Below are 25,275 nucleotides of genomic sequence, written 5' to 3' on the forward strand. Positions count from 1 at the left end.
ATGACTCCTTGGCTCAATGGCTCCATGATTCCATGGCTGCTTGATTCCATGAGTCCATAACTAAATCCTTGACTCCTTGACTGTATGTAATGTGCTGCAGCTGTAATACTCTCCTCCTGCTGTGAGAGCATAGAGCATCTGGCCTTGGTGGAAATAACTAAGTTCTTATTTTAATCAGTTGGGAAAGGCAACCTCTGATAGTTTTTCTTGTTTTTCTTGGTGTTTGAACACATGTTTTCAGTGCTATTACAGTCACACCTATCTTAATATTTTCATTACTTACCTCTGCTTCATCCTCAATGGCCCATTGTGAGGGCCGTGGAGCTTTGGAGACGTGTCCCAAGAGCTTGATCTGAATCTCAATGGAGTCAATGAATAAAAAACCCTCTATACAGCTTGGAGCATGGATGTGTTTCTGCAGGAGCATCACAGTTTCAGCCAGCAATTGTGTTCATTGAGCTCCAGCACCACGTGCACCCTGCACAGGTGGGTCACATCTGCTTCTTCCCTTCTGTATAGGATGCAACCAATCTTAAATATCCCATAGGTTCATTAAGATTGGAAAAGCCCTCCGAGATCCCCATGCCCAATCCACCTCCCCATGCCCAGTGCCACAGTGCCACATCTTCACAGTTCTGGATCACCTTCAGGGATGGTGACCACCCCCATTCCTTGGCAGCCTGTGCATCACTGCTCTTTGGAGAAGGAATTTCACCTAATATCCAACCCGAATCACCTCTGGCACGATGTAAAGCCATTACCTCTCATCCGATCACTAGTTACCTGTGAGTTACCATGGACAATACCTCCCTAGCATCAGTACCTTATGGTGTATAGGAGCTTTTTAAGGACAGAAAGGGACTTTAGGACTACCCCACCTGATTGCCTGTACAGTGCTATATTTCATCTGTATGCTGACTCCATCACTTGTGTCTGGTGAAATCATTTTGCATGCTGGAATTGGAAGTCAAAGAAATCTTGACATATTGGTGAAACAGCCTGAAATAAATGGGAAGAGGGAAGTTCTTTACTCAGAGAGTGGTGAGGTGCTGGAACAGCTGCCCAGAGAGGCTGTGATGCCCCGTCCATCCCTGGAGGTGTTCAAGGCCAGGTTGGATGGGGCCCTGGGCAGCCTGGGCTGCTGTGAGATGGGGAGGTTGGTGGCCCTGCATTGGTGGGGGGTTGGAGCTTCGCGATCCTTGAGCTCCCTTCAACCCAGGCCATTCTGTGATGCTGTGAAGCGGTTCAGGAGAGATGGAGGTGTGATAAATAGGGAGAAATAACAGTGGTAGCTCAAAAAACAAATGTCAGTAATTATTATTGCATTGAAAAAGAAAGTCTAGGAAGTAGTAATTAAAAAAAAAAAAGCACACCAAAAAAAGTAATGTACTGGTATGTATGTAGAGGAATGTGATGCATAAGGTGTATCATCCTTACACATCAGTAAAGCCTCAGGTTAACTCTTGCTCAGGATTTGGCTTTGTATTTTGGCAGAGCTGTGGACCAAAGGAGGTCCATCAGGGAGGTGAGGAGTGCAGAAAGCGTGGTCACTAATGAGGGGTAAGGTGTTCAGTTATTGTGGGAAGGATGCAGAGCACGAAGGAGGCAGATAACTGTCTTTGCAGAGATGCAGAGGTCCATTGGGATGCTCCATCCCATGGAGAGGAGCGGGGCTTGTGTGCTGAATAGAAGAACGTACCCAGTGTTCTGCTGGAGCAGGGCTGAGAGATGTTGTGGCCACTGAGGGTGGCAGCAGGATGTCTCCACAGTCCCTCTTTTTGAAACTAAGGGGAAAGAAAGTCCTTAGCATTCATTCCCTGCATTGATTTTCTGCCTGCAGTGACCTTGGAGCTGCTTGTTTTTCTTTACGTTCCCCAAGGCACAGGTTGGATCAAGCAATTAAAGGTTTAATAAGAGTTGCCTGGGTGTATGTGTGATGACATTTGATTGATGCTATCAGCCATCACCCACTGCTCTCCCTGCCAGCCTTTATCCCGTGCTGAGGTTGTGCTGGAGGCTGATGCCATGTTGGACCTTGTGTTTCTCTATGACCAAAGGCTGAATAATCCCTTAATGGGCTTGAAGCCTGTGTGCATAGCTGGTGGTTTGAAGTCAAAAGTCATCGCTCAGCAGTTAATAGGGTTAATGTGGGACTGCTGACCCCACCCTGCCTGGCTCAAAGCCGTTGCATGGAAAACCACGCAACTTCCATATGTGAAAACAGAGATCCGTGTTCTCCTCTCATGGAGATCAATGGGAAAAGCCCTTTTGTTGGGAAACTGCCCCTTTAACTCAGCAGAGAACCCAATGTGGCAGCCATAGGGCAACAACGTCTCCCCATCCTTCATCCTGGCTGCAACCTAAGTTATTTTTCTTTTTTAGGCAATGCAATATTTAATTATTACTTAATATAAACATTTTATGAACTGTTACGATGGGTGAATTATTTATGGAGGGGGAAAGAGTGCTTTTTCCCCGAGCCTTTCTGCTCTGTCAGTTGCAATAAATATCAATCCAGGATTGTGCTTAAAGCACGCATGCTGTGCCTTGGAGACGGTGCCTTTGTCTCTGGTCTCCTCTCACAATTAAGTACCTGCTTAATACACTTATCCCTTGCATGCTTTATTTCTTGAGGAAGCTTGGAACAGCTCCAAAGGAAGAAGTATTTGCACATCATCTGCTCTCCAAATGCATGTTATTTGCCCAGTGGAGAGGCCATAAACCTTTGCTGCATGCAAAGGTTGGTGCTTAGCAATAACAAATCCTCCTTCCTGTCCATTGCAGATGAGCTGTAAACGTGTGCTTTTAAGTTTTATTCCACCAGTTTTTGTTGGTTTCTGGTTTGGTTTTGCTTTAGGAAGGGGATAGCAGCACACCTTTGTAGATCTGGGTTTGCAGATGGTGCAGATCTACGAAGCTTCCCCAGCCCTCCTTGCGCTCTTCTATTTTGTGACAGCTTCGGTGCAGTCAGCGTGGGACCATTAATTGCTTTGTGCATTTATGCCAGCCCTCGTTTTGGTTAATTAGGAGGAAATGTGGCCTTGCAGCCATCTGCCACGCTGCCCTTTTCCTAGATTCCCCTGAGGTGGTCCCAGTGTTTGCAGATCCAATACCATGGGACAAATCCTGTGGTGGGGAACTGGAGTCAGCGTGTCTTCCCCTCACAACCTCATCCATGCTCCAGTGATGCTGATGGCTCCCACGCTTACAGAGGGCATTTTTAACACATTTTCTACATCTTATCCACTTCTGTGCCTTTTGCAAGCAGGGGTAGCTCCTAAGGAAAGATGAGATCATAAGCAGTGTGGACTGAGTGTTGCTCCATTAAATATGATGTGTTTTAATAGTGTAATATCTTCAGAAATAGGCACCAAATTCTGCTTTCTGTTGCACAAAGCAAATTTGCACCCCAGTTTTGGGTCCGTTAAGGGTCGGGGTGAGGGGAATGTGACTCAGCCCCATAGTGCTTTCCCTTAGCTCCATCATCATAGCATCCTATATCATAGGATCATAGAGTCATGGAATCATTAAGGTTGGAAAGATCAATAAGATCATCCAGTCCAACCAGCAGCCCATACCTGTGACTGTTCTAACCCATGTCCCCAAGAGCAACATCTCCCCTTTCCTGGGATACCTTCCTGGGCAGCCTGTGCTGGTGCCCTACTGGAATGCTGAGGTCAAGACTCTCCACCAAGACTCACCTGTGCGTGTCATACCCATCTCTATTATGCTTCTTCCAGTTAAAAGTAATTGCAGTCTCAGAATTTTAACTCAATGGCTACGTTGCACAGAAAGGCATAAAAGAGAAAGCAGAATTCAGCCCTTTCTGTCAAACCCAGCAACTCACCGTATGTGCTGAAAAAATAATCCTGTAAAGAAATACCACAAGCTCAAACACGTGCACAAACACTGGCACAGAACAGGCACGTGGTCAGACCAAATGTAGGTTAATCTTGCACTCGTCTGCTTCACGTTGCATTACTTGTAGCTGTGTAGTTGTCACCCCGCATATGTTGTGTGCAGCTTTCCTCCCCATGCCTGACTTCACCTGCTTGGGTTGCACGCTGGGGACATGCAGCTCATTGAGCTGTGGAGCCATTTACCCTGAATTGCACATTATACTGGAGCTGGCACCCGTGCTGCCAGCCAGTGAGCTCAGGGAGGTTCTGCTGGAACAGTTCTTGCCAAAGGATTTGTGGTGATCTGTGGAGAACACAACTGTGCACACAGTAGGAAGGCAGTGCTGAGGCTTCATAGAATCATAGAGTGGTTGGGTTGGACCTTAGAGCTTCCCCAGCCCCAGTCTGCCACTGGCTGGGTATCCCCCAGCTCAGACTGCCCCATGGCCTTGGGGCCCTCCAGAATGGGGCACCCACAGTGCTCTGCTTGCACCCTATTAATTGCAGACGTGGCTTGTGGGAGGATGAAGTAAGGTGTCATGGATTTGAATTGCAAGAACAGAAGATGCATCCAAAGGTTGTTTATGCAAGACACCTGTATCATATATTATCTTCTATATTTTTACCTCTTAGACAAATATAGGATAAAATCAAATGACTTGGGAGCCTAAGCATAGGTGTGTGCTCTGCTCTCGTGTGAGACTTTAGCTTGGAGAATTTGAGATGGGGAAGTAGATCACTTTGGAGATACCTGGTTCCTCCTACACTCAGGTTTGAGTGATTTAACAGAAAACAAGAAGCTGTGCTTGCTGCACCTTGGCTTCTAAGCTGGGCTGCAGACTTCTCTATCCATTGGGGATCAAGGATACATCTACTGTTGTGAATGGCTGGAGCATCAAAGGTGGAGGGCATTCTGCCAGGATATCATAAAATCATAGAATCACAGAATGGCCTGGGTTGCAAAGGAGCACAGCGCTCATCCAGCTCCAAGCCCTGCTGTGTGCAGGTCGCCAACCAGCAGCCCAGGCTGCCCTGAGCCACATCCAGCCTGGCCTTGAATGCCTGCAGGGATGGAGCATCCAAAGCCTCCTTGGGCAACCTGTGCCAGTGCCTCACCACCCTCTGGCTGAGAAAATTCCTCCTCATATCCAACCCAAACCTCCCCTGTCTCACTTTAAAACCATTCCCCCTTGTCCTGTCACCACCCACCCTTATAAACTGTCAGATTAGACTGCTGCCATGCACAGTATGTAAGGAATTTGCTCCAGAGGAGGTTCAGGTTGGATATTAGGAACAGTTCCTTCGCAGAGAGCAGTGATGCAGTGGCACAGACTGCCCAGGGAGTGAGGAGCACCTGGAGGCGTTCCAGAACTGTAGGGATGTGGCACTGAAGGACACAGTGAGTGGACTTGGTGGGATGGGTTGGAGTTGGGGCTGAGGAGCTTGGAAGGTCTTTTCCAACCATAATGACTGTGTGTGTCTATGAAATACATGGTACTTGGGGGTTTCATTGCTTTGGACTTTTGGCATCATGTTACTGCTCTAGGCTGATGCAAGAAAAACACTTGAATTCCGTTTATTCTTGGCATGAAGTTTGCCATGGGGCTTGGTTCACTGCTGTTCTACTCAGTAGTCCTTCTTCCTCAATGCTTCCTCTATGAATCACAGAAAGGGTTGAGTTGTAAAGGACCCCTAAAGGCCATTGGGTCCTACTCACCACAGTGAACTGGGACACCCACAGCTCCGTCAGTGCTCACAGCCCCATCCCACGACCTCGAGTGTGTGCAGGAATGGGGAACCACCACCTCTCTGGGCAACCTGTGCCTCACTGCCCTTACTGTATGCAACTCCTTCCTTATATCTAAATAAGGAAATCTAAATATCCCCTCTTTGGCTTCAAATCCCTTGTCCTATCACAACAGGCCCTGCTGAAGAGTCTGTCCCCTTCAGATATTCAAGGGGATCCCAACCCAAGCTCTCACTTGTCCTTACGTGGCCACACCTTTTGAAATCAAGTAACTGCATCTTTCATGGAAGCTGACACCAGCATTGCATTTTTATCATAACTGAAACTGAGAACTAACTCATTCCTTCGTTTTTATGTGCACCATTGGGTCTTTGACCACCTGGTGCACAGATAGCATGTGAAGGGTATTCAGATGTAGGCATGTAGTATTTCCTGTGGTGAGCAGCGTATGACCAGAGTCATCGATGCAGTGGCAAGCCAATAGCTGCTTGTCTAAACTGCATGCTGTTCCTCCTTTATTCCCTTGAACACTGGATCTATTTCTGCTCCCGTGTCAGGGTGAGCAATTACCCTGTCATGCAGACGAGAAAGGCAATCAAAGTGCAACGCTAATTTTCAGCTGCATTAGAATCACAGAAAGAAGGGAAGTAATGATCCCCTAAAGGGAGGAGAAACATGCAGCGAGTCGAATAACATCGCTGCAACAGAAAGCCAGAGCTTCCATTTCATTTCCTGGCCTTCCTTTGGAAACACCCGTTCTTCTGCACCGTGATTTGGGTGATCATTTCAGCAAATTCGAATACAACCTTACCTGCCATCCCCAGTACTGCCAGTCTGCATCTTTTTGCCTCAAGGACAAACCTTGCGGTTCTGATGCAGCTGAACTGCAGCATCATTAAAGCATGGCTGGAGAAGGGCCAGGATCTCAGGAACGGGAACTGGCGTGGAGCTTACAGGGCTTCAGACAGAGCTTCCCAGAAAGTCAGGATGGGGGTTTTCCCAGCAGCTCCTGCTCAGGGGACCACAAGGTGAATGCACTTGGTGAGGACTCCCTCAGCAGCTCTTCATCCTGGCCCATCCTTGCTGAAAGGCCTTTGGATTCCTACCCCATCCTGCTGCTGGATCTCTGGGTGGACTGATCTTACTATGGGTTCATGAAATGCAATTATAGAATCATTAAGGTTAGAAAAGACTTCTAAGACCATCTAATCCAACTGTCTGCCAGTGTTGCCCACGGAGCACCTCCATGGGCAGTGACTCTCCCACCTCATTGTCAGCCCATTCCAGTGCCTGAATGGCACTCTTTGGGAGAAGTTTTTCCTAATATCCAACCTGAATTGCTTTGCTTGACCCAAAAAGCTTCATTTTACTCAACCTCAGGTAGCATATCTTGCTGAGCTAGGTTCCCTTCTTAAAATTCACACTGTAGATTCACATACAGCTTTTCCAATGTGGTCTGCCACACTGTGATTGAGGATGCTTGTATTTACGTGTAAGGAGCAGCAGAAAGCCACCATGTGCAGAGTAAAGCGTTTTGCTGAACTGACACCACTCTTGCTCCAACCAGCTGGAGAATAGCCATACAGCCCACTAAGGAGGATGTCAGCAGCATTCCGTCCTGGCCCTGACCCATTTTCCAGGGGTGAACATGACATTTACAGATGGGTTATTTCTGCAGGCTTGTTCAGAAATGCCAGGCTGTGATCACCCCAGGAACTTTTCTCAGCAGCCTTCACCACAGTGGCATTAAATTCAGTGACTTCAGAGGCTGGAGCATGTGCAGTGACAGCACAGCAGCTTCCAGAAGGTATGGCCAACATGTGGACTGTTGGTGTCACAGCTTGGTGTAGGATATGGCTGTGGTTGCCAGGATGGGTTACTGAGAGCATGCCTCATCTTCCTGTTTGAATGGAAATGGGGCTTTGGCTTTGGGTCTCCCAGTGGAATGAGGCATGTTGTGGGCAGTCACCTTTTAGACCCTTGGGAAAGCCAGCTGTTACAAAGGGAGTGTTGGAGTTGTGTTGAGTTGGATTGCAAATAAGATTATTAGAAACCCGGTATTGTTTTCACATTTTCTTCCCTTTACCCCTTCCTCAGCAGAACCCATGAGCTTGTAACATCAAGGGAAATTCAGGCAGGAATAAACTAGCAAGTCTCTGTGAGGTTATGAGGTTCCAGGGGGGTTCCTGAGGTCTCAAAGCTGTTGGGTTCCCAGACCTCTAGATGAACATTTTGCATTTGAACAGTGGGATCTCCTGATATCTTTCTCCAGAGGTGATCACTGGAGTGTTGGCACACAAGTAAGTGGGCCGTGGGTGCCCAGATGTGCCCTCTGCTCTGAATTTAAGGTCCAGCTCACCCTTTTCTATCATAGCTGGACCTCTCCACATTGCTCAGTGTCCCGAGACTGATTGTTCCTTACAGAAAGTCTTGGATATCTCTATCCCAAGGCATGAGCAATGCCAGGGCTGTTAGCATTTGAGTTGGTCTTCAGCAGCTCTGTGACTCTTTTAGCTTCTTGGCCCTTTGCAGTGTTCACCGTCCCCTTCAGACGTATATTTGGGACATTTTGAACATGAGCAATATTTCTGCATCCTTGGAAAACCACGCTACATGGCCCTCGGGCAGTGCAATACCCATGATTTGTAGGCTGCTGATTCGAGCTGCTTTCATAAATGGATTGCAGCATGGTTCTGTTCTGCCAGAAGACTTGACTTCATGCCTTTCGTTAATCATGTCTTGCTCACTGCCTGCTTCAGCTGCTGTTGGAGTCACCCGGCTGGAGGCTCAGCACATTCCTCTCTTCTCTACCAGTGCTGTACGTGACAAGCCTTACCCAGGGATATATGGATTTTCACCCCTCCTCGGGCACCAGGAGCTTCATGACACCATTCACACTTCCCAGCGCAGCTTTACAGTAAATTATTGTGTACGAAATGATGGCGTGGGCATTAGAGGATAAAGCTGTCTTTAAGCACACACATAAGAGCTGCAGACTCGGTGCACTGGGCAGTGGGCACGGTGGGGGTGGGCTGGGATTGGGCTGGGGGATTTCGGAGGGCTTTTCCAACCTTAAAGGTCCCATGATTCTATGAACGTGTGGCTGAAATTTCCTTTGATAACTCTAAATATTCTCAACGTCCATCTCTACAGTCAGGACTTCATTAAACCTCATCACCTGCTGCACTTCGGTGACATTCTTTAGCTGTGTGTTCCAGAGGCTGACCAAGCTTTGTCCTTGTTTGTAGGTTTTCCATTCTTTCACTCCAATGGATATTCTTTTCCTATGTTAAAAGAAAGGAGGGAGCTGGAAAACACTTGGGAGAAATAACAGCTTCTCAAAAGCTGGAATTTGAGAGAGGCAAGATTGAGAATCCCAGAATAATGCAGTACTTAATTTGGCCAAAATGTGTATTTTTTCACTTCTTTTTCTTTAGAGGAGCGTTAAAGAAAAACGTGATGTTCTGAAATATTCCTTCTGCAACACTTTCATAGTGGTATTCATTGTCATTTCATGTCATCCTGGTCAGAATGAGCCAAACAAATGGGATGGAAGAGAACTAAAGAAACTCAAGAAGTAAGTTAATGTTTGATTTTAGAGCGAATTGAGCCTTTCAGGCCAAACGTTTTACAAAGGGATTTTGTTTTTCAGTGGGCTCTTTTCCATTTGGGGCTGAGCTGCCATTTTTCAGATTAAGCTGGAGATCTCCCTTTGGGGAAGTTCCCCATCTCCTTGGCCTGTGCCATTCCTTTCATACTTGCACAGTGGGAGGAGGGAATCAGTTTGGGTCAGCACCAAGAGAACTGCCATCAACAGAATTCATTCAGCATCGTGGGCTGATTTGGAGCAAATGGAACCTCTCCTTAAAGTCCTTTTTGAAGGGGTTCAACCTGACCCTGTTTCCCCTTCCATCCTCCTTCTGCTGGAAGCAACCAACCACCCAGATGCCCTAAGATGATCTGCACCTGCTGATTTGCAAGGTGCCTTCTCATCTGGAGATGGTTAAACTCCCATTATCCCCACTAGAGTTTTTCCTGCCGCATTTGTTTTGCAAGAGGTCATCTGATGTCTCACAGCATCTTGTTTTGTTGGTGAGTTTAATTTCGATTTCCATTTGAGGTCAGCATTGAGTTCCTGATTGATTCTGATTATTCTTTATGAGGCTCAGAGATGGGCAGAAAATCGGGAGACCCGGAGTTTGCTGCTATTTCAGCTCAGCCCTTTCATGCTGTGCCGAGATAGCAATGCTTCAAAACTTCCTCAGCAAAATGAGGAGCAGCAAAGAAAGCAGAACTGGGCATGTTGGGTATGGCCACACTGACAGCAGCCCAGACTCATGTCTCACCACGCAGTGTGAGCAGAGGGCTTTTCTTTTAAGGTTGAGCTCTGTGCTCTTCCAGACTCTTCTAGGAGTGGAGATCCTAGAACCAACGGGTCACCGGTGATAGGATGAGAAGTAATGGCCTTAAGTTGCTCCAGGAGAGGGTCAGGTTGGATATTAGGGGAAATTTCTAATCCAAAGAGTGGTGATGCAGTGGCACAGCTGCACAAGGAGTGGGGTCACCGTCCATGGGGGTGTTCAGAACCATGGGGATGTGGCACTGAGGGACGTGGGCAGGGGGCATTTTGGAGGTGGGTTGGGGTTGGGGATCTGGGAGGGCTTTTCCAACCTGTGTGATTCTATGATTCTTGCAGCAGGGAAGGATAACATTTTCAGTGCTCACTGCAGCCTGCAGCTGGAATTTGCAAGTTTTTGGCACCCTGTGGGTAATAGGGATGTTGAATAGTCCTGAGGTGTTCCCTTTCTCTATGCTAGGGTAGTTTTACTGCTTCAGGAACAGCCAGTACAATACTTCAGACGACGGGCACCTCTACTAGTGCAAGAATCCAAAAGCCCAGGCTCTGAGCTGCTGCTTTTGCTCTCAATTCTTTGTTCCTGTATGGAGCATATCAGTGTTCAAAGGATATAATCCCTGAGAGCACGGGGTCTCACAGTGTGACTGCTGGAGGAGCGTGCAACAATGCCATGCACCACTGGGACAACACGAGCTTGTGGTGACACTGTGGATGTGATGGGGAGATCACATCAATGTGATGGGGAGACACCAGAGCTGGAGAGCAGTGGGCACAGCCCCGATCTGCCAAAGCTCAGGGGGCATTGGGACACCGCTGTCAGCCACAGGGTTGGGGATCTGGGGGTGCTGTGTGGGGCTGGGGTTGGGCTCTGTGATCCCTGTGGCTCCCTTCTGATTCGGGGTATTCTGTGGTTCTGTGATTCTGGTCACAGCAACGAACCACAGTGAGATTTCTGGGCACTTACACAACCAGCACAGAATAGCCTGTGTCTGTTACACTTGCCCAAGGAGGCTGTGGATGCCCCATCCCTGCAGGCATTCAAGGCCAGGCTGGATGTGGCTCTGGGCAGCCTGGGCTGCTGCTTGGCGACCTGCACACAGCAGGGCTTGGAGCTGGATGAGCATTGAGCTCCTTTGCAACCCAGGCCATGCTGTGATTCTATGGCTTTATGAAGATAGGCACTGAGATCAGTGTGCTGCACTACAGCTGTAGTAGATGAGCCTTTGCTCTAGATAGCAGAAATGCAGAACTGGGCACACTCAGTGCATGAGGGTGGTCCCAGCAGAGAGCAGCTGGTGCACACCAGGCATGGTAAGGCTCCATGACAGCATGGTCTGTGCTCTCACTTGTGCTTGCAGGGACCGGCTGTGGCGTAGTGCAGCAGTAGTAAGATGGGTTGTAGCACTGCAGACACCACAGCTCAGCTCCACGCTTGATCTCCCGCTTTAGCATTTTGGCAGCCCTTTTTCCCGTGTGTCTGTCTTGTCTGTGGAGATCTTGGGCTTTCCAGGAGCATCCTCTCTTTCTGTGTGTTTGCACAATGCTGTGCATAATGAGGATGCCAGACGCTATGGTAACAAACACGGTCATGCTGCTTCCAAGCTTTCTGTGAGCAGCAGAATGAACAAATCCTGGCTTGTCTTCCGTCCTTAAAGTCCAGCTCCTATGTGCATGGATCTGCTGCCTCCATCCTTTGTCTCTTAGCCATTTGTTGGATGCCATAAGCGATAGCTCAGGTTTACTGGTTGGCTTGTTGGTACATATGGGTTGGTTGACCACCTGTCCATGGCCTGAAAATGAGTAGGAAAATGAATTTTAGCTGGCATTCCCTCAGCTGAAGAACACCATTTGGGTGTTTATTGTGTTCAGTGTGTACACTGAATTGTAATTCAGTGTATTGTAATTTTCAGCTCTGGGCTTTCTGCTGCAAGTGCAATTGAAAAGATTGAACGGGTTCAGAAGTTGCTAGGAAGGGATCTGAGTGACAGACAGACTTGAACTTGGAGAAATATTGTATGATTTTGTTTCCTTTAAAAGCAATTGAAAATGTAATCTACTTATGGACCAAAAGTGGGTCTTAGAAAGAAGCTTCCTATCTTCTTTAGGAGCTGCAGCTGGACGTTATCAGTAAAACCACATTTTAATCCAGTTCTTTACAGATGTTTCCAATCCTTTTTTATCAAGCCTTTGTTTGGGAGAGGTGTTTTAACAATGGGCTGCAGAGGGATATCTGTAGATGAATGGGTGACATTTGGTGAACGGCAGCCGAGGGGACACAGATGAGCCCATTCATGTGCTTCTGTTCAGTGCAACACAGTTCCATGAAGAATAGCATCCTTCATGCAGGCAGCATCTCTGGCCCTGTTGCTCTATTATCCCAAGCACAAGAAGGGCTTAACAGTAACAGATGAGGGAGAGATGTGAAGAAATTGGGGGAAAAGATAGATGTATCTGGAATCAAAACTAAGGAAGGGTGGAGAGATGGATGTGGAAATTGTTTCATAGATATAAGTGTCTAAGTGAGCCCAAGGAGCCATCCAGGTCACCCTAAAGCGGTCTCCCACCTCTGGGATAGGAAAGGTTCTCTGGGCTCTGCAGGCTTTGTGTCTGTGTTAAATACAAGGACATCCTGCAGAAGTGGTGAGTCCTTAATGTAGGCATTCCATTAATTGAAGGAGGAGTGTGCGTGTATTAAAGCTTTCCTGAGCCTTTGGCCTCAGTCCAGCTGCCGACTTTTATTAAAGTAAAAGCTGAGGATCTGTGGGACCAGTTGTCAGATTTGGTTGAAGCTGATTAAGATGCTCAGAGCTGTTAAGGGAAGGACTGACTGGCAGGGACATAGTACCCTGCAGTGGGGCTCGGTGATGCATCCTATGGGGCATTAAATGGCAGGGACAGAGTCTGCAACCTCCTCTTGCCTCACAGGTCACAACATTAAGAACAGAGCTTTATTCTCCAAGGAAAAACCACTCTTTTGCAGAGGGCTTCTGCCACTGCTTTTGGAGTAACTCCTGGAGCTTGTGCTGGAGTCTTCAGGACCTGAAGGGACTGTGGCTCTGGGCAGCCTGGTCTGTTGGCTGGCAACCCTGTAACAGCAGGGGAGTTGAAGATAGATGACCATTGTGGTCCTTTCAACCCAGGCCATCCTATCATTCTGTGGTGATGCAATGTCTGCACAACCTATCTAACGCAGCCACACGCTGGGGCATCTCCATTCTCTGATGAATGGGGCTTCTCCATCTCCGTTCTCTGATGAATGATAGTTTTTAGAGACAAAATGAAATGGTTTGCTTCAGAACCACAGAGGTGGTGGTGCTCTGTGGGGAAGAACTGAAAAACGCAAGAGAAAAGTGGGGAACAGAACGTGTACAGCAGATTCTAAAGACCTTTGAAAAATGCTTTTGTTTTTGTTTAGTTGTGTTCTCAGAAGGCTGCAGCTCTGTCCAAAGGAAGGACTAATGTATTTTCAGTAACTCTGGAATTCACCTTCAGCTAATAACGAAGAAGGCATTGCTCACAATACATTATAAATATTGCATTACCTCATCTGCTTGAGTTTGCATCAGGGACAGCTCTTTTATTACTCCTTCACAGAGCTGACAAAAGTTGCTGAACATAACTTGGTGAAATATAGATGCGATGCACTTCACTGCTTACAGGGTAAGGGGTGAGCTACAGGAAATTTTGTTTCCTCACTCTTCCCCTCTGCTTCTGGGGAAGGTTGTTGAGAAGTGTTGAGTTGCCAACAGCATGGAGCAGAACACGGGTTTTAATGTTTCTTGTCTAAATAGTTTTTTCCACCCTGTGGGGGTCAGGAGCTGTTTGCAGGTAGCTTCAGTGAGGAGGTGATGCTGTACAGCCAACAAAGCATCCGTGGTTTCAAACAGAAGTAGGTATGGGTTGTGCAGTGCCTGGGACTTGCTGATTTCTACAGATCAAATTCCATTTGGATTTTGCCTAATGGAGTGAAAGCTTAAGGGCAAAACCCCTTCCATTAGATCTTGCTGGGTTTTGTTCCCACTCCCCTTTCTTTGACTCACGAAACCTTTTCTTTCTTGATCTTCAGAAATGAGTTCAGACCTTGGATAGACGTCAAGCCCGTGAAGGCTATAAAAGCGAAGGCCCAGTACAAGCCTCCAGAGGAGAAAATGACCCACGAAACCAGTTACAGCGCTCAGTTCAAGGGGGAAACCAGTAAGCCTGCTCCAGCTGATAACAAATTCCTGGAGCGCAGAAGGATACGCACTCTCTACAGCGAACCTTACAAAGAACCTCCAAAGGTGAGGAACACAGCAGAAGGGTCCCAGGACCACCCCTGCTCCTGGTAGGACGTGTCCAACACAGTAAGGTTGGGCTGAGCACCGTTTGTGTTTGTTCCTCTTATGTGGCATCTCCATTTCTGTCCAGTGGGTGCATCCTCAGGGCTGGCTTAGAGTGGTTTGGATAGGAAGGGATGTTAAAGGTCAGCTAGTTCTGCAGCTGGGGTCTGAGGTAGGTTGATGTACTTGGGAATCAAAACTGTACGAAAGTGAGGGTAGGGTCCAAATGAACTGTATTTGGCTTTGTTATTTCCCAGGTCATTAATCCAGATGGCTTTCTCTTTTTCCCTCTAAAGCTATTGACACATCACGTTACACTTTATCCCAGGAACAACCTGGTAAGAGCCAGATCTTCATCTGCAGTTAACACAGAGAGCTCCACAGATCCTGATGTTCAGCCCTTTGTGCTTTGGTTAGATGGAGGATGTGTCAAGGAGGGCTCGGGCTGAAATCTCACCTAGTCTCTGTTCTCCAAGTAGCAGAGGATTTGCGTGTAAATGGATTCAGTTTTAAGCCTGGGATCATTTTCCTTCCCAGAGTTTGTGACTGCTTGGATTCGTGAGGTCATGGTGGGATAGCAAGGCCAGCATGGAAGAACTTAAAACTTCTGCTCCTACTTCATTTTGAAGTGATCTCTCCTACTTTAGGGGCTTTAGAAACAGATGGATGCAGGACAAGCTGTAGACTTGGCTCAGATGCCACTCAGTGTCCTGCACCCCAACCATCCCCAGGTAACTTGGATTTGTACCTGCCTCTTTGTCCTGAGCATTGTTTTTTGGCTTTCAACTCAGAAAAACAGCCCTTTGGGGCTTGCAAAGCCCTCCTGAAGACAGAGAACTGCTCCCCTCCCTTCATGGCAGGGCATAGCTAAGATAGAATAGAATAGATAAACAACATTCACAGTGGCTCTCATCTAAATCCTGTTTTCCGCCTGTCCTTGTGTCTCTCTCTCCCTCTCTCTCTGTCTCTGTGTTGTTTGGCCTTTCACTCTCCATGCAGGTCGAAAAGCCTAGCGTAAAGCCTTCCAAACCAAAAAAGACCACAGCAAGCCATAAACCCTTGAAAAAGGCCAAAGACAAGCAGATTGCATCTGGACGGGCTGCCAAGAAAAAGAGCGCCGAGACCTCCAACACAGCAAAGCCAGAGGACAAGGAGAAAAGTAAAGAGATGAACAATAAACTGGCTGAGGCAAAAGAGTAAATGTCACTGCACTTTCCTTTCTTTCTCTTTTTTCTTTTCCTCCTTCCTTTCCTTTTCTCTTTTCTTTTTCTTTTTTTTTTTTTTTTTCCTTTGATTAAATAAAGGCCACAAAATTAATTAGAGGCTTCTAATCTGCTTTTTGTTCTGATTGTATTAGAAGCTTTTCTGTTTTATTTCCAAGGAGGATTAGCGAATCCTTGTTTCTGAGGTCAGGTTGTTCTGCTTTGCCTGCACAACACGGCTCTGCACAGAGTGAGGATGAGCGCAGGAGGGATGTGGGAATGCGTGAGGATTGCAGGAGATGGAGGTGATGGGTCAGCCATTGTGTCCAACAGCCTGTCCTGTCCTTGGTCCTTCAGTGTGCTGCCAGGGGGCTGTGCTCTCACCCCATGAAGCCCTTTTTGGGATTAGGCTTGGTCATCTCCCACTGGTGTCAGCAGGCCTTCGAACGTGGAGAGAACCAAAGTTCATACGCAGTGCTGTGGTTTGCTATCAATCCATTAGAGGTGGTGGTGTGGCCAAGAGCCACTTCTCCTGGTGACACCAGTTGGAGTTTTGCTCCAGCAATGGGGAAGGAGATCCCATTGCACATAAAGGGCCAAATCATCCCCTGGCGTAGCTGTGATAGATGTTGTTGCATCAGGGCAACTTCGCTCATCAGAACCACTTGAAGGCCTTGATACAAGATAGGAGTGAGGGAAGGCGTTGAGGTCACTTGGGGACGTCCCGAGTGCGTGGCTGCTCAGACCAGGTTATCTGCAGGCAGTTCTTCCCAATTGTTTCCCTTAGGATGTGCATCTTTTTTATTGTCTCTGGTTTGAGTTGAATCTTGGTCTGTTTTTCTTTACTCCTGCAGTGCCAGTAGTCAGAGCTAGATTCCAGAACAAGGTTTCATTTGCAAATGTGACTTTCCAAGGGGTAGAAAGGAATGACTCTCCTAGGTTGGCTGGAGCCAACAGACTCTGTTATTTGGACTCTGGCTGTTGAAGCTCATGCTGGCTTGTAAGCACCCTACCAGGACCATAAGCCAGTTGCTGGGATCCTCAGAGTGCCTTCAAGCAGGATCTCAGGTTTTCAGTGCTATTTACTGTTCCCAGCAAGACTAGTCTGGAAGCTACAAGCAGAGTGGGACCTTTTGTTAGTGAGTACAAAGTAGGCCAGCACTCACATGTTGAGGAGATCGGGCAGATTTCCACATGCTGGTGGGCCAGACTGGCATAGCACACTCCAGAATTTGGGTCATAGAGCCAGTGGGAGCCGGGTGAGGTGTGGTCCCAATCCAAATTTGCTGCGTAACTCTTGGAATCTGGTCTTAAATATATCAGGATTAGCTATGATCTGATCAAACTGAGCTGTGAAACTCTCCCGTAGCAACTGCACAGAGAGGGTGCAAGTCAAGATATCCTTCCTTATTTTTGCAGTTCTGTGTTTCCATCCTAAGACGCAGAAACTTTCAGAGAGCAGACAATTGGGAAGAACAAAGAGAGATGGGAGGTGGGACAGGGGGGCGATAGAAGAGGAATTTCAGAATTGTGTTGCTGTAGAGATGTTGGAGTGAGGAAAGTCTTGCTGCTAGGATATTTTAGAGACGTGAAACTATCTAATAGGAAAAGAGGTGGGCTGAGAGGGTGAAGAATCTCAGCTTTGGAATCTCTCCCCATTAGAATTGGGTCTTTTGGAAACATGTATGAGTGATGGGCTACGAGGCTGAAGAAAGTTTCGGAAGAGGAGATAAGCTCTGTGATATACAGATAGTGACATTTGCTGGCCTTAGTAATGAATAAATGCCAAGTTCAGTGTATTGTGTGATGTGTCCTGTTTGCCTTGCGCTAACAGCCTAAAGCTTTGAGTATAAGTAAGTGTAGTGTTCTGAATTCAGTGGTGTATTTCCAAGCTTAGCTGTGTTAGAACTGTGTGCTATGAGCTAGTCAGGTTGTGTATGTGGAAAATATATATTCATATATAGAAATATATATATTTAAGCCTCCGATATTTAGGAGGAAACCAGGGAAATCCTCCAGGAAGTAAAACTGTGGAAATCTTTGCGAATGTAATGCATTTTTGATGTGCATGCTCCATGGAGACGCTGACCTGTCCATAGTGGCCATTGCTTTTCTGAGTGCTCAGAATCCCCCGCAGCACTGCTGGAGTGCAAAGCTCAGCTCTGCCTGCAGAGCAGCTCAGCAAAAGGCTTGCATCGAGCTTGCAGAGGGGAGTGCTGTCCCCAGCTCTTCCCACCCCAGCACACGAGGGACAGCTGGCCAGAGGAGCCTGAGCTTCCAGGACTCTGTGTGATTTCTTGGCATTTAGATGCTCCAGCCATCTTCACACTCTACAGTAAAGTCCATTCTTGTCTCAGGATATAGCAACAGCTGTGAAGATGACGTGTCACAGCAGGCAGAAAATGTCAGGAAGGCGTGTAGACAGTTATCAACAGCCCGCCACGCCATAAGAAAAGACCATGCAAAACCATTCTTGGAATTATTTTTTGGCCCTAAGTTTCACATTTGAAGAGATAGTGCAGTTACCACCACTCCGATTTGAATTCAGTGGTAATTGATCCCTTGATTCAACGGGAACCAAATTTTGCCCAAAAGATGTCAGTAAGAGCCACGCTCAGACCATCTACACCAAGCACATCCACGGTCTGGATCAACTACTCCAGGTCTTCAGGATTGCTTCCTCGCCATGAGCAGCATCCATCGTGGTGTTTGCATTAAAGACGCACAGTGAGCGGTCAGAAAATGGCCTCACATTTCCTTAATGCATGATGGTTTGGGTGGCATCCAGCTACAAAGCTAGATGTGAAGGGTTAGCCAGCCAAAGCTCCTTCACTGGAGACACCTTCCAAGAGCCATTGATCTGCTTTGGGCACCTCTTTGGGTGGGATGAATGACCCTAGGAAGGTTTGCATTTTTGCAGAATTAAAATGAGAAACTCTCAGGGCCTCCATCTCCAGTAGCCACAAAATAGAGCTATAAATTCTGGCCTTTGCTCCATCCGCACCAGGTCTTCAGCATACATCTGAGCACACAGTTTTAGTACGTTTGATGCCAGGAACAGCAGCAGTCAGGCCTCAGGCTGAAATCCCACACTGCTCAACCTTCCACTGACTTTACACCCATCCGACCCGCTCAGGTTTATCAGAAGAGAGACCAAATCTCTGCCGTTTCAAGTTCACTTGGGACTCTGAGCTTGTCAATCCCACTGGGAAAGCGCTCTGCTGTTCTGTGTTTGCAGCTACCACGATGCTGATTCTGTTTCACCGCTAACTTGTAATATGTTTTGCTTTCCTTGTAAAAAGAAAAAAAAATAACCAACAATGTCGTGCTTTCTACCCTGTGAAAGTTCCTACGCTGTCGGTTGCTTGCTTTCTCATTTTCACTGTATTGTACTGTTACTCCTTTCTGCAAAATGGTGCTAATTGCTTACCGAGCTCCTGTTTTCTGACTGCTTTGCACACCGATCACCTGCTTCTTCATTTGCAACGCGTCTGCTGTGAAAACATGGCTCCCATGAATTCCACAAACTCTTGCCTCTTGGAGGCAGATAGGAAGTGTCTAATTAATATTTTGTGGCCTGGGTTTGGTTGCATATCACGGGTTGTCTCTTGTAACGTGTGAAGCACTCCTCTTCGTGGTGCTTTTTCATTCTTGCTGTTCGTATGAGAATGACACACACACTCACACACACACACACACACACACAAATTAATGTATAGCCAATTGATTGTGACGTGCTTGTGATCTTTGCTTGCTCAAAGGGTTTTTTTTCCAATGATAAATAAATGCTAAAGACGAATACCACCTCCTTGATCTTGTTTTCTCGATAAGAAGCACAGTTAAGTGGAATACCCTTCCAATCATAATCAGATTTGTGTTGCTAGAGCTGCCACTTCCATGCCTGCCGTAGGGACAACTGAGCTGTTGCGGCCTGGCTCCCTTTAGAGGGCTGCTACCCTCAGCCTAGGCTGACCCGAGAGCTAAGCGTTTGCAAAGGTGAAGATGGACAGTGAAGTCGTGTGGACGGAGCAGGTAGTTTGCTTTCATTTTCTCTGCACCCATGGCGTGTCGAGCAGAGGGTTTATTTGGTGAGTGCCACGCATGCAGGCTTGTGTCCGCGTTGCATTGCATCAGGGAGCAGGAACCACCAAGAGCTGGAGGGAGGGGAGATGCTGTGGCCCCGTGGGTTTTAATGACTTGCCTTTTCCCGACTGCCTGCAGCTTTTGCTTGTGCCCCAGACCGCCTGAAGGACCCACAAGAGGTCGAAGGGCTGTGAGTCCTTGCTGAAAGGAGATGGGAAATGCTTGGGTTGAGCCCTTTCAGCATGTGTCCAGGCACTTGGCAGCATCTGTGGAAATGCAGAGCGCCGATTGATGTACAAATGGCAATGCTGACTATATGAGAAAGTGTTGATTAAGAGGAAAACAGGGCTGAGGGTGCAGCTTGGTTTCAAATGGTGAAGTCTGCTCTTAGTTTCATCTGTTTTTTTTTCTTTACCCTTAAGCTCCTACCTGCAGTTCTTATTTTTAGCCATATTTTCTCTTTCAGTGGATATTCCAGTAACATCCCTGCTCACCTGGGAATAATTGTCTGCTTTGGGGCTGTCTCTTGAAATCTCTCCTCCAGCATTACACTTCTGTCTTCCATGAAGCACCAACTCTCTACTGCATTTCTGTTTCTGGGTGCTATTTTCCACCTCTCTCTGGTTTACAAGTCGCTTTCTGACTTTATTCTATCCACGTGACTACATGCTGTTTTCTGATGTCGTGCTGTATCAACATGCCTTCCCTCTCCCTTCTCCACCAGCTTCATCTGCTCATCTATCATGCATACCTACATGAGTTCTGGAGTGTTTCAGTCCAGCTGTAGGTCCTGGGATTCATCGTTTCACCCCTCCGTAGCTGGAATAACATTCACTGTTAAAGATGGTCACTGATGGGGCTTGTCTGTAAATGCCAAAACATGTTTCCACCAAGATGCAAAGGTAGAGTGTGGATATGTGATCCACCTGGTCCCAGCCAGCCACCCACAATCAGTACTGTAAAATGTGCCCCCTGTTGCTCTCTGAGCTTGTTCATCATCACAGAGCCTGCACCTGGAGGGCAGGATGCTTTGCTAGGAGACGAGGACTGATAGGGTTGATGACGGGCCTGGAGACCTGTTCTTCAGTCATCCCTGTCTGCATCCACTGCTGCCATCTAACTTGTTAATCTTTGGCAGGTCATTAATGACTGGCACTGCCCACCAATTTCTAAAGGCTGTTTGAAGAGTGACATCACTAGAAAGTGCTGGAAATGAGTTACTAAAAATTTGGCTGAGGTCAAAGGATGAGTAGAGAGAGTTTCATCTGCTGATGTGTCAGCCCTTACACCAAAACAGCCTCTTGTTTCTCAGTATCCTTTGGATTTCGGGTTTATTTAGAGCTGTGCCACTGCAGGGACCTTTTAGGAAGATGTGTCTGCCGCAGTTGGTACCTCTGGGCATCCAGGGAATAATCACCAATCCCAACAGCACATCAACATGAAATGAAGAGGAGAAGTAAAGAAAGGAATTCCCTGGTATGACTATGAAGATGTCACCATGTTCAGCTCTAAGAACGTCTCTAAGATCTCTTGCACTGTTGCAAAATACTGTGATGTGCAGACACCGACTTCAGCTCTCTTGGTAAGTTTGATCCCCTCGGAGTTTTAACAACCTAATTCCATTTGCTCTTATTCACATGAGCCTTCTGGGTGGGAAGTGATTCCACTAATGTGACTGGGTCTGCTCCCAAGCTCAGCTGCTGGCTGTGAGGGCCACACAGCTCTAAGCACTTCAAGGCTGGACATTTTCTGTGGAATGGGGAGATTGCTTGTGACCAGTGTTATTTTCTGTTGCAGGATAGCCTGGAAACAGTTCCCTAATCAGGGCTGTCGTGTGGAGGAGATGTGAGCCCAAGGATACAAAGAAAGCCTGTTAATGGATGGAAGGCATCTTCATGCTCACTAAAATGCCAGTTCTCCCTGCAGGATGTCTGCTCCACAGAAACCAACAGCGTGGACCAGCTGCCAAAAAAATGATGGATGAGGAGCAGTGACAGACCTCAGGGGCCTGTGAGAGCACAGACGCATCATAACTGTTCCCTCAATGTCGTTTATTGAGTGAGAGATGGAGAAGGGGGAACATTTCCAAACTCCTCTTATTGTCATCAGCCCACCTCCTTCCCTCCCGTAACCTGAGCCATGCTGCAATCCCCAGCCCCTCTGAAGAACCCATATTTCTTCCCATATTCCTTTGGGAGTCAGAGACCTTCTTATCTCTGAGGTCTGGGTCCCAGCCAAGGGTGGGGAGAATCCTCCATAGGACACGGTAGAGAGGAGCTCATCATACAGTGGCAGTCAGGTCTGCCCCAGTTAACCAAGCAGCTCCCAGGAGCACTTGATGGTGCCAGTACCCAGTGGACAAGATAATCTATCCTGAAAGCAGTCCCTGGTTGTGGGTCTGACCTGCTCTGAGCCTGGTTCAGGATTTTTTACCCAACTGAGAACCAATTTGGCTGTGGCCACTTTGTACTCCAAAAGATTGGTCAGCTGTGACACAACCAGCAGGCACCTTTAATGGGTTAGTGCTTTGGGGCAGTGGGTGTCCAATCCAGTGCTTCTTTGAAGCTCTGGAACGGGCTGCCCAGGGAAGTAGTGAAGTCTCTACCCTTGGAGGTGTTTAAAAGATGTGTAGATGTGGTGCTTGGGGCCAGGGTTTGGTGGTGGATGGCAGTGCTGGATTAATGACTGCAGCCGATGACCTTGGAGGTCTTTTCCAACCTTAATGATTCCATGATTCTATTTTTCCTTCATCTTTTCACTGTCTGTCCCACAACAGCTTCCCCAACCCTTTTCTTTCTCCCACTTCCAGATCCTATCTTCTCCAGCGCTTTTTTAATACCCAGCTTCACTGGGAACCTTCTCCTTCCATCGTCCCCAAGTTATTGTTGTCTCATGCTTGATCTCGTCTCTCTTGCTCTGTAAGCCTTTTTCTTTGCTGTACTGTGCAGTAGCGTGCTCTGCTTGGAATAAACAATACCTCACCGACCGACTGCCCTTTCTCATTTCTTGGTGTGGCTTCAGTAGCTGTGTCTGCAGTGCATTTTGTCTGTCCTTGTGGCCAGTTCAGCAGTTGGTCTCGCTACCGCAGCTCTGTACCTGTAGTCTTTTGGGATGGCTCTGCTCATCTTGTTGTGCTGTGGTACCTTTTTTAAAAAAAATTATTATTATTATTTTACAGCCTCAGTGACAAGTTTTGCTGTCTATTTGGGAGCCCAAATCGTGTTCAGGGCACCATGACTTCCTGTCTTTTTCTGTTTTGGTGCATCTGAGAAGAGTTTGACTTTTCTCCAGTGCTGTGCAGAGATGTCCTGGGCTGGCAGGTGACACAACAAATGCAACCTAGGAAAACAAGGGAGAAGTCTTGTAGCTTGGAGCAGAAGAAGAATATTTTTTTTCTGTAGCTCAGGAGAAGCTGGTGCGAAAGGAAATATTTCTCAGCACAATACAGAAAACAGCGAGCAGAAGTGGAAAGCTAAGCAGATATTGCTCTCAGGGGAAGAAAGAGAAGCTGGCTGAGAAGCAGGAGATGTTTCAGAGATGGATGCACAGGAGGCTTCTTGAGGACCAGAAGATGCCCTGAACATCAGCTCCTTCCATCCCAGACTAGGGTTGGATCCATGGTCTCTTCAGCCTGTGAGTACAGCAGGAGCACAATTGAAGCCTGGAGATTTTGTCGAGGACAAGTGAGCCCTGCAGCTGGGTTGGGCTTGACTTCCCCAAGCCCTGGGGATTTTGGTGTAGATACAGAACAGGCACAGAAGGAATAAAGGTCGCTCGTGCTAGGCAGTGCCTTCCATGTCTGCACACTACTTCTGTACTTTCATGGTGCCTCCTCTGCCTCCAGGCTTCTACTTGTGACTACGAAAGTGAACCAAGTTCTGGAACAATCTTCTAGGTTAGATCTGGATCCATCTGAAACTGTTCATTTGCTTGCTTTAACTTAGAGCTTCATCTCCCACTACCTGGTGCTGTGGCCCTTTCCAAGGAATGTAGCTGAGACCGTTATTGAGTACAATGCTATGGCTGTTTCCCAGGACAAAGAAGACTTATTTCTGTCTCTGTTATCAGAGAAAGCAAACTTTGTTGAACAAAATGTAATAAAGCATTCAGAAGAAGCAATTTTCTACGTTCTCTGACCTCATTGTCAAGACATTTGTCAAGGAGCTGATGAATTCTTATCTTCCAGGCACCACGAATGCTGTTCTGTTGGACAAAGGCCCTAACTAGAAAGTCAGTTATCTGGGAAAGAGGAGACAGATTTCTCTTAATTCTTTGCAAAAAATATCCCTTCCATGTCAGACTTCAACATATGTGGCTGGAGCTGTGCTGCTGTTTGTAAGCCACCAGTAGACGATCTCTTCTACTTGCTCTTGAAAGCAACTTCTAATTTTTCATGTGCCTGGAGCTGAGCTCTGTTGGATTAGATGATCTTCCTACTCATTTCCTACTTTAATGATTCTGTGATTCTGTATGGGCTGATTACAGCTACCAAATAGTTGAAATGCTTTGAGTTAAAATAATTTTGCAGATGTGGATTAACATCATCTCCAGCCCTGTTTTGATATGAGGTTACCAAAATGCAAAGTCTCAAATCTAGGGGGCAGGTCCTCCACTTGCCACTGACGGCCCTCATTGGTGTAAGGGTCTTCAGACTGTTCCCTCACTTGGCTGAGCCAAAGATCAATTGTAAATGTTGCTGCCTGTGTGCTAAGATTTATTGTATTTCATTATCAATTGTATTTCTTTTCAACCCACTGATTTGCATCGTCCCACTGCGCTCTTCCTAATATTGGTATCCAGGGCTGGATTCTCTCCTCCTGGTGAGAGGCTGTGCAGTGCTGTGTTGTCTTTGAGTGCCAATTCCCAGGGAAATTAATGTAATTTCCTCCCCCTGCTATGTTCCTTCCAGTTTAAAGCAGGTTCTGAATGAACTCTGCAATCACACGATTATGTGCATTCAGTGCAAACAAAGAAGAAGGTGGGGGCTGGGGATGGGGCACAGTCTCCTTCTCTTCCAGTTACGTGGCTGAAGAATGCACAAAGTCATTGGAAATAGGCCAAGAGATGACAATGGAGCAGTAACCACCCTGCAGACATGGACAGCGTGCACCAGCTTTCCTGGCTGCCTCTGAGAAGGGGGAATTCCTCAGATATGTTGGGCAGGGTTGAACACTAAGCAAAGGCGAGAGTTGGGATTAATCTGGCACTGAGCTGCTGCAGCCTGGAGCATCACATGAGCACGGGCACAGGAAGACCTGAGCTCTGGCCTCACTGGGCTGTCATCACTGACTAGACCATCATCATTGACCATCACTGACTAGACGTGGATACCTGCTTTGTTCCTGGGAACCTGGAACAGCTGCTGGCAGCTTTGGGTCTGCCCATACCTTTGGACATGTTGACTGCTGGAGAAGATATACAGGCTTTGGACAGCTTTCCAAAGAGCTGCCCTGAATTTTTCCCTAATCCTTTCCTTTAGGGTGCTGGGCTCACCTAATTCCCAGTTATGGGAACCTGTAGGCTGGAAAGACTTGGTAACAACAGTCCTACACAAGCTGTCTCCAAACAGTGCCCACTGGTCACACTGGGAAAAGGCAATGCTGGCCTCTGCCAACAGCATCTGGCTACAGAAGTCTCTGCAGTGTAAGCACGAGGGGCAGGATGAGGG

The 25,275-nt window shown here is 47.3% G+C and overlaps 1 protein-coding gene across 1 annotated transcript in view; it reads left to right on the plus strand.

Annotated features, from left to right (window-relative positions):
* MAP6 (microtubule associated protein 6) overlaps window positions 1-25,275 on the plus strand; it is a 36,767-nt gene that overhangs the window by 10,175 nt on the left and 1,317 nt on the right. The window contains exons 2-3 of the mRNA XM_042839596.1: window positions 14,070-14,283; window positions 15,322-15,518. Coding sequence (XP_042695530.1) covers window positions 14,070-14,283; window positions 15,322-15,518 — 411 coding nt within the window. The remainder of the gene's footprint in view (window positions 1-14,069; window positions 14,284-15,321; window positions 15,519-25,275) is intronic.

This window comes from Centrocercus urophasianus, unplaced genomic scaffold (genome assembly GCF_019232065.1).
Source record: "Centrocercus urophasianus isolate 14NV4802_14NV808 unplaced genomic scaffold, USGS_Curo_1.0 seq_99, whole genome shotgun sequence".
Lineage (NCBI taxonomy): Eukaryota > Metazoa > Chordata > Aves > Galliformes > Phasianidae > Centrocercus > Centrocercus urophasianus.